Source organism: Gadus macrocephalus, chromosome 23, assembly GCF_031168955.1.
Source record: "Gadus macrocephalus chromosome 23, ASM3116895v1".
In the NCBI taxonomy this organism is placed as follows: Eukaryota; Metazoa; Chordata; class Actinopteri; order Gadiformes; family Gadidae; genus Gadus; species Gadus macrocephalus.
This window is the reverse complement of record NC_082404.1, coordinates 8,834,062-8,844,151: the sequence shown is the minus strand read 5'-3', so window position 1 is coordinate 8,844,151 and position 10,090 is coordinate 8,834,062. Positions and strand designations below refer to the sequence as shown.

At 47.3% G+C, this 10,090-nt stretch overlaps 1 protein-coding gene across 1 annotated transcript; it reads left to right on the top strand.

Moving 5' to 3' along the window:
- Nucleotides 1-6,237: 6,237 nt before the first annotated feature.
- On the top strand, nucleotides 6,238-8,183 carry sox32 (SRY-box transcription factor 32). Its single transcript, XM_060045755.1, has 3 exons — nucleotides 6,238-6,547; nucleotides 6,905-7,532; nucleotides 8,135-8,183. The coding sequence occupies exons 1-3, from the start codon at nucleotides 6,238-6,240 to the stop codon at nucleotides 8,181-8,183; spliced, it is 987 nt and encodes a 328-aa protein (XP_059901738.1).
- Nucleotides 8,184-10,090: the final 1,907 nt, after the last annotated feature.

Genomic DNA, 10,090 nt, shown 5'->3' with positions numbered 1-10,090 from the left:
GTGTGGTGTATGTGTGTGTTTGTCTATGTGCTATTTCTGTGAACTGTTTGGATGACTCTAAATGCATAATTAATTAATTCATTAAATATGATCCCTTTCTACGTGTATATTTCACTGTTAAACCACAGCACTTTTTAATACTTGTTCCTGATTGTTCAATAACGTTCCAAGGGTGGGCATAATTTTTCAATAATGGGACACCTGGGCCTTTGAACAATTCTGACAAAGATAACATATCCAACATTAACAACAATGGCCAAACTATTGTTAGAACGCAAAAACAAAATGCTGAAAGCACGGTGGAAGAATGTTTTAATTTTAGCCCATTAAGTTGACAAAGAAAGCATGTAGCCTTATAGATTAAGGCAAATAATGTATCATTGTTGGAAGTATTGGTATACATGGTATTGGTATAAATGTGGTACTCCAGTGGTGCTGATGTTAATTTGCTGTTCTGGTGTCCCCGGCAACTGTTGCACTAAAGTCTCATCACACTGTGGTGTCCATGTCATGGTCTGGGGACTTGTTCTGGTCTCTAATCCTTCCCGTAACCCTTAACCTCACCCTAAAACCTGACCACAAACAATACAATCCTGCCCCTAAACATTGATACGTTTGAGATAGGAAACTGTCTTACAATCGTAAAGCATGATTTCCAGTATCGGACTCCACTTCATTGTGCCAGTGTGTGTGGTAACTTATATAACACGGATTCCCCAGAGCGTATCCCTCCAGCACATCCAGCACATGCAGCCCATAATAAGCTCATAAAGTACAGCAGCAGTGGATAGTTCACCCGCTAGGCCGCTCAGGAAGGACCAGCCACAGATCCTTACGCATAATACTTAAAATAAATCAGGGCACAGGAAAGAACCAGAACAGTGATTGTTTAGGGCTGCACAGCGGGCCTTATCTTCAAAGAAACAGATCCTTTTGTACAGGACCCAGGTCTCATAGACACTTGGGAACATACGGCCCAACACTGAGCCCTCAGCGTAGGATACACAACCACAGCCAACAAGCTGCTTATTATGGTGTGCGTGCACAGAACCTCATAGGGGCAGGATAGTGTGATAAGTCAGGGCGTTCGACTCCGTGCAGAAGGTGCTGGATTCAAACCCCTTACGTCCGCAACATGTAAGATGAGGCAGACACTCTGGCCGCTAGCTGCTCCCCAACGACATGTACTGTACCTGAACTCCCTGTAAGCCGCTTTGGATCAACTTAATGATGACTGAACTGCGAAGCATACATGATTGGAAGCCGTCTCTGTCTCTCCTATTAAGAAAGGGATCTTCTACTCAGACTCAACGGTTTGTTGTGGTTTATCGGCTATTAATCTAATGTCTGAGTCTCTCCCCTTCACACCACTCCCCGTCCAGACTTCGCAGCGCTGGCAGGCAGAGTGAGGTCGCTGTGTGTGTTCTTAGTGTGTCAGCTGCGTCGGCGTGTTGTTAGTTATTGTGGGTTATCTACTGGAATTGAGAGAGTCGTTTAACAGTAGAGAGCTGATATCAGCTAGTCTCGCAGCCCTTCATATCTAATTCATAATGAAGGTTAATTAGGGGCAGGGTAGGCACTTTGTCTGCCCAGGTGACGTGTTGGGAGGGGGGGGGGGGGGGGGGGGGCAACCGAGGGGAATTACATACAGAGGACTCTTAGGGGAACGGAAATTATTCCACTGTTCGATGCCCAGTGTGGACTCGGCCTGAAGGATGTAATGAATTTACATGCTGTGCCACGGAGTCAAGACGCGGCCAAGTGATTCAATTGTTCAGATAAGAGTCTTATCAGAGTACAGTTCCTCCTCTACAATGAATGGGAGGACTGTTTATAAGAAAGAGTTTTACATACAGAGCAGTGGCCAAATGAATAGGATTATTGTTCATTAGCAGGAGAGCTTGCTCTCAGGGGACCATAACGTTATTTAAAGTGATAGTTTACAACTTTTTACTCACTTACTGAAAAGTTATTAAAACTCATTGTGGCAGAGCTTGGCAGAGCTTACTTGTTCGATTTTACTAAGAGCTTACTTAGTGCGATTTATTAAAAAGTGTTTATTCGATTACTTCTTCCTTGTTGTAACCATCATATAAACATTCCCCATTTGCATTAAAACAACACGTGTCTCTCTGACCTGTGCTCCAGGCATTAGCCGGGGACCTGGTTTGGTTGGGTGGGGGGGACGGGGGGAAGAGATGTTTGAAGTCTGATGGTTTATCCGTGCTCAGAGGTGGGGGCCTCACTGCGTCAGCCTAATGAGGCCCCATTAAGCCAGGCCTCCCGGGGGGGGGGCCACGTAATCCTCTCCGCCGGCCCCGACGTCAGCCGGGGCCGGGCCCCTGTTTGCACAACAGTGTGGGGCCTCACACGTCAACTCGACAACACACCTGATCACAGCCCGGTCTGAATCCCCCCCTGCCTGGGGAGTTGATGCTAGCATGCGGTGCACATACAATCCAGCATACACTACAGAGTGCAGAACACAATACAGGATACAATGCAAAGTACACCACGGAATACAATGTGGGATTGAATGCAGAGCGGCAGTTAAAGGCCCGAGTGGGAGCCCCACAGTGTGGTGGCTGCAGACGGGGAGCTCCGGGACAATGCGTGGGAGAATCGTGAAGGTGGAAGATTAAGAGACAGTGCGTCGTTAGATGAAGGTGTCCCTGTGGAAATAACCTGCATTCCTCGTCACTGTAAATGTCCCGTGTGGTACGGGTCCGATGGGGGTAGGGGATAGCCGACTGGCGGGTTGGGTGGTGTGAATCCAGGTGCGTTCCGGGTCTGACCTCCGGACTGTAAATCCTAACGGTCAATATTCCCAGAAGGAGTCTTCTCAGGGTCCAGCACGTTAAATAAAACGGGGTTTAAGTCCAGCTTGTCTCGGCGTCGGGGGGGTGGGGCATCTCGGAGATGATCCGTAAGGTAAACCTCCATCGCCATCGCTTCATCCCTTGGGATCCTCCGACCTGAGCTAGAACATGACATCCGACCGGTTATCATTCCATTGAGACCGTTCTGCTGGAAGCGTGTGTGTGCGTGTGTGTGCGTGTGCGTGTGCGTGTGCGTGCGTGTGCGTGTGCGTGTGCATGTGCGTGTGTGTGTGTGTGTGTGTTGGAGCTATAGAGTGGACCAGGATTCCAACTTCTGAAGGAGAAAAGTCTGGGACTCTGGCACCTGTCAACTCTATCCCAGGGGCCAGGGGCCCGAATCGGGTGCCACTCTGGTGCCAGAAGGGGCCCTGTGGTGAGGACCCCTGGAAGTCCCAGGTGAGCGCTGGATGAGCAGCTGCACCTGTGCCGGTCGGCCCAGGAGTGAGGGCCCTGCGGAGGAGGGCCCCTATATGAGTGGTGTCCGATACAATGGAACATTGTGATCATAGACCCCAAGAACAATCCCCATTCACGCAGCACAGAGCCTATTCACGCACACACACACACACACACACACACACACACACACACACACACACACACACACACACACACACACACACACACACACACACACACACACACACACACACACACACATACACACACAGAGAAACAAACACATAGGCCTACACAGACACACACACACACACACACACACACACACACACACACACACACACACACACACACACACACACACACACACACACACACACACACACACACACACACACACACACAAACAGACACACACACACACACACACACACACACACACACACACACACACACACACACACACACACACACATACACTCACACACGCACACAAAATGTCCTGCAAACCATCCCAATAAGCGGCTTAAGATTACATAATCAAACCGATCATCACAGAATCTTACACTTTTATTTTGATTATATTATGGTCTATATGATATCATTAGACTTAACTATCTAGGCCTATCTAAGTAGGCTATCTATTCTATTTTCGATACTTTGAGGTATTCATTTTAGATGAAATAATCTGATCTCAGACATATTATATTATTAATAATCTAAATACATTATTATTAAGTTATCAATATGAGCAACGTGGATCATTAATGATTATTAATGGGTTTTCTTTTTCCTTCGCGAGGTGTGGGCCTCTGTCGGCGCGGTGTTCAGTCGAAACTAACATTATTCTATTCACGCTGAGTCATTCAACGTGATTGATTCAATCCATTTGTGGTCTCACCCCGGGGACGCGTGCTCTCCGCGGCCCCCGTCGATGTGGATTCACCGTCTCAACGACGTGACAAAACAGAGCCAACAAACACAGCTCCTTTGGTGGACATCGGAGGCTTTTATGACACGTATGAAACGTACAGCTACGGAAGATAGATATACCTCCATGATATTAGGGTAAACAATATTTTATATAGGCCTAAATGTTTACAAATTTTAATAATAGGATATTTAAGCCAATTTCACGTAACGTAATGCAACACAACGTGCTGTAAACAACTTTAAACCACACAAAATACAAAAAAGTCTTGCCATTTGTACTAAAAAAATTGTCAAAGTGCGATTTATTTATGGGATTTTACTATCGCTGCAGGTTAACGAACACACAAAACCTCGCGACGTTTCAGTTTATTTTAAAGAGATTAAGTGTTTTATTGTCTACGCAGCAGTCTGAACTGGACCTTGGTTAGACCCTTATTCAATTATCCATCCATAGACCATCCAGCCGTCTGCTGACAAGGTGTCAACTCCCATTCTAGACTCCTGGTGGTGTGTGTGGTGTGTGTGTGTGTGTGTGTGTGTGTGTGTGTGTGTGTGTGTGTGTGTGTGTGTGTGTGTGTGTGTGTGTGTGTGTGTGTGTGTGTGTGTGTGTGTGTGTGTGTGTGTGTGTGTGTGTGTGTGTGTGTGTGTGTGTGTGTGTGTGTGTGTGTGTGTGTGTGTGTAGCCTACCAATGAATGTGTATACGGAATGGATCGAGTTACCTTAAATCTAGGTGTGTATTAACGCAAATCGGTGTCCTAATGTAAAACGCTCTAAGGCATGGTCTATGTGGAACATGCCTTGGGGCATGTGTGGACCGCAGGTGCAGCTCCGTGTATTCCAACCTAATCACGTCTATTGTTGGCCATGGTGGACCTTCCAGGATGGAAAGGACTCATATGCATTGAAACATGTGCATGTCAAGCCTGCACGTGTATTGGTGACAGCCTGTTAAAGAGAATGGGTATGAATGAAGTGCCTGTGGAATAATGGCAGAAGCTTATTCAACACAAAATGGCATTACCTTCGCAGAATCATCCTCGTCAGAACTATCATGATGAAGTAGGCTACCGTAATGGACTAACAAAATAAAAATGTATGCGTTTCGTTACTTGAACTATGTTTAGGACACAGACCTTCCTTAGCGTGAGGCATGCCTTTTATTCTAATGATAATTATTTCCATTATTATTTAAATGCAGGTTTCTGACCCTAATAAGAAGGTCAGAGGGCCTTGAGCTCTTATCCAAACGTGATATATATTTTTTTGTCGAACAAATATTTGTGCGCTGTAGCCCGCAATAAAGGCGCCTTGATCATGTTTGCTCCAGTCCTGTAAACGGTCTGTGATGGAGACAATGAGAGCCGATAAGACCACGTGATCCGTGGAATGTACTGCTCAAAACTTTGATGTTGAACTATCAATATCTGACCCATCAGCACAACATTGATTAAAGTCCACCAATCACACAGCGAAAAATCGAGAGACAAAGTCACCTGATAAAGGCCTTATAAGTACATCAGGATGGAAAATAATTTCATCGTTAATTAGAAACTAAACTGTAGGCCTGCAGGGGTAATCCTAGCAGTCCGTCACATTTTTTAATTCAATTGGGGGCTAAACAGGAGGGGACATATAATGTCATCAAATATTGTCTTAAATAAATGAATGGAAACTACGTTTTCAGATGACGCCAGGAATGTAGGCCTACAGCAGGCCTATAAAAAATATAATTATAAAAGTCCCAGTCATATCGAGATATATACCCCAGTAATCCTGGTTTAAATGTAAGCCCTTTGAGGACTCTAACCCTTTTTAGATTAAGTTAAATTTGAGACCCGTTGATTGGGGGGCCATGGTGGCTGAGCTGGGGGAGATACCTGGACGTTCACACCTCGGGTGCCCCTCCCGGGATCCCATTGGTGGAGGGCCCTCATATAGCCGTCCCTTACCCCACCACGAGCACCAGCACCAAGAGAGTGACAGGGACCTTCAGGGTAAACAAAACGTCAAGCAGCGTCCAACGCCATGCATTACCCCGACACGTACGACCTTTGCGCCAAGAACAAGAGCATGACGTTTGAGGTGCGGCCTGCCGACCCCGAACCGATGCTGGAGATGCAGTCTCCGAGCTCCGGGCCCTGCAGCCCGCTGTCGGAGCACTCGGACACAAGCTGCTCCAGCCCGGACGTCAAGAGGTGTTCCGCCGCGGCGCTGGCGGCGCAGCAGAGGGTGCGGAGGCCGCTGAACGCCTTCATCATCTGGACCAAAGAGGAGCGCAGGCGCCTGGCGCAGCTCAACCCCGACCTGGAGAACACGGACCTCAGCAAAATGCTCGGTACGGCTCTTCGTTAGTTATTTTAATAGTCTTTAAACCTATATGATGTAATTCTCAATAATTCACATTCCTTTTGTTTTTTAGATCATCACTTCACGAGGATGATGATGATATTTATATATTTATTTATATATGTGATATATGTCCTTTTTTTGTTGAATATCTTTTATTGGTTCATAAACGCTTTATCTATTGAATGATTATTTGGGATATTTATATTTCTATAAATTATTTATGAATCAATTCATTTTAAAAATAGAGAAAAAGGACGCAAATGTTTAACCCTCATCCCGATGATGAGGAGGAGGATGTAGCACCGCGGTGCAGCAGGTTCTTAACGCGCGTGTGTCCCTGCAGGCCGCTCGTGGAAGGCCATGTCTCTGGCGGAGAAGCGGCCCTACATGCAGGAGGCGGAGCGGCTGCGCGTGCAGCACACCGTCGACCACCCCACCTACAAGTACCGCCCCCGCCGCCGCAAGCAGGTCAAGAAGACCCCCAAGGCGCCCTCCCCTGAGGCCCAGCCCCTCCCCGCCTCCTGCTACCCCGCCGGGCCCTACGACCTGAGCTACACCCGGCTGCCCCCCCCGCAGCACCCGCACCACCCGCAGCACCCGCAGCACCCGCAGGCGACCCCCGGCCCCTCCTACGCTCACCCGGCCGGCTACCCCGCCCCCGGCCCCGCCCCCGGCGGCTACGCCCGCCCGACCCCGCCGCAGTACCCCAGCGCGGCCGACTGCTTCTCCTACAACAAGCCCCCCGGGTACCAGCGGCCCGCCCCCTACCCGGCCGACGGCCACGTGTACGGTCACCACGGCGACCCCGCCCAGCGCTACGAGCGCCCCGCGGCTCCGGGCGAGGAGGAGCAGTACTGGCTGTACCAAGGGCAGCTGTACCCCGCCCTGCCCTGCATGGAGCAGTACCTGGAGCAGGTGCAGCTGGACATGCTGTACGACCTGGACCGCAGCGAGTTCGAGCAGTACCTGGGGCCCGGCCAGGGCCACGCCACAGAGACCGCCGACCCCTGTGGCTACCGGGAGCACCAGCCCAGCGGGGGCTACAGAGAGGAGCGCTCCCTGTCATGAAGACCGACCCGCCCCCCCCCGCCTGTGATTGGACGCTGTGTGTCTTGCCCTGTCTCTATCCCTGCTGTCTGTTACCTTGTTTTCTCGTTGCAATATGTACATTTTGTCGGTTTCTATGTCAGTGGATGGGATCAGCCCGTGCGGTGTTCCGGTGTAATTATTGTGCAATAATAGATAAATAAATCGAATGAAACAAAATGAACCAACCTCTGTGTTCTTATTGATCTGTTGACACCGCAGCACGCTCCGTCGTCAGTACTGATTGGTTATTGAGAAGATTTTTCCAATCTGTGGCTTGGGATTGGTCGGCTCTGGGCGGACACCAGGAAGTAGACAGAAGTCTTTATCTGTTCTGCCATGTCATTCGCCGCTGGGAGGGGGAGGGAGGGGAGCGAGGGGAGGGGTGGAGTCGTGTTGGCGCCAGCGCCATAAAAGACTCCACACTTCCTGCTTCATGTGAAAACATCTGACAAAGGCTCTATAAATACAAACCGTATCCAGCAAGCACTCCAAGCCGGCCAAATGTTTACTCATTACGAGAAACGTTTACTTAAACCAGACATTTATGTCCTCTCTGGGCGTGAAGCGGCGGCCCCGGACCAGCCCAGGGGTCACTCGTGTGTCCTGCTTGTCAGGAGGTCAGAGGTCAGAGGTCAGATGTGTGTGTGTGTGGACACAGCTCCTTGAGGGGCATCTAGTGAGCTTGTGTGAGAAGATCACGTTCACGTTTACATTACATGGATTCATTCAGCAGGCTAGAAAGAAGTGGTTGTGTGCTACTTCTAGTTTTGTAATATGTATGACATACCGATGGATGAAGAACCAGATTACTGAGTCATCCTTCATGCATCAGTATACTATTATTTTATAGATTAGGTAACAGTTATGCGATCATATCAAGATGTGTAACTTATTGATAGTCAAGAGAACAACCTCTTCAAGACATTTGGGCATGTTATCAGCTGCGAAGAATCTGTGGAATTCAAGTCCCCCCTGTCGTAAGAGAGGAGGGCACATTCTTCAGGAAGTACATCGCTTCTCTGTTAGGGATTAAATATGTAAATATTTAGGATACTGACACGCGAATAGCTGAGGTATATAATTCAACCTAAAGGCACATAGGGACATTCCTCAGATGGCCTGGGCTATAATTAGATCATCTTCTCTTAACTCAAACATGAAGGTCGTGCGGGGTTTCCTGCCCCAGGTGCATGCTGGGTAAATGTGTGGTGTGTAGATAATGAAGGAACATCTTCCCTGACTGGAGGCCAAACAGGAAGTAGTCTGGAGAGTCACTCTGAGGACTTCCTGTCCCCCCGCCCTCAAACAGGCTCTAATGAAAATAAAGCTTCAGTTATTTATATATATAATACATTTATAGTTTATAGTTGTATCTATCGTATTTAACATATGGATATAACTTATCAAATATACCATATTACAGACATATTAAATATAACAAATAACATTTTTATCATTAATTACATTTATATTATAGATCTATTATATTATTATGTTATATTATGTGTAATTCTATTATATTGTATCCTATTACATTATATCTATATTATATTGCAGAACAGCAGGGTGTGACCCCAGAACTTGACCCCAGAACACACACACAGACAAACACACAAACCTGCCTTCTCTGCCCCCCTTACACACATCAACCTTCACACACAATTCTCCTCCGCCCCCTTACACACACAAAGACAAACACGTTTACACACACACACACACACACACACACACACACACACACACACACACACACACACACACACACACACACACACACACACACACACACACACACACACACACACACACACACAGGTTGATTTCATTCTGCAAAGGGTATACATAGACGTTAATCAGAGGACTACCAGGCAACAAAGCTTTAGTTGTTTGTTAGCTCAAACCCTAGACATATGCATAAGACACTGCATTCGCCTTTAGATCACAAGTCAACGTCGCCCTCATATTGGAGAGGCCAAGTATGGCCAGAGAAGGAACCCAAGTGAACAGGGGAGACGTTTTTCCTTTTTGGATTAAAGCACTGTGACGTTGACACCTCGCCAGCCGTTCAGTCGAGTCATGTTAACACAAGGGTTTATAAATGCATGGAGTAAAACAAGCAATGGGTAACGGGTAGAAGCAGTTGATGTGGGGTCCTTGTATAGAACCACCAGTAAGGAGCAGAAACTACTGGACCACTTTAATAACATGAACCCAGGTGAACAGAAAGAGTAATCAACACAGACAACAGAAAGAGTAATCAACATGCAGTTTAGGGTTTGGTTGGTTATATAAAGATGTCCGTATATATCTATATCTATATATCTATATCTATTTCTATATCTATATATTAATACAATGGGTCATAGTATAACAAATTATTTAAACTGTGTTGCGAGAGGGGAGTGTGTGTGTGTGTGTGTGTGTGTGTGTGTGTGTGTGT

Coding starts and splice junctions, on each gene's coding strand:
- sox32 (XM_060045755.1), top strand. CDS start 6,238: ATGCATTACCCCGACACGTACGACCTTTGCGCCAAGAACAAGAGCATG. Junction 6,548..6,904: donor GGACCTCAGCAAAATGCTCG/GTACGGCTCTTC, acceptor GTGTCCCTGCAG/GCCGCTCGTGGAAGGCCATG. Junction 7,533..8,134: donor GAGTTCGAGCAGTACCTGGG/GCCCGGCCAGGG, acceptor GTATCCAGCAAG/CACTCCAAGCCGGCCAAATG.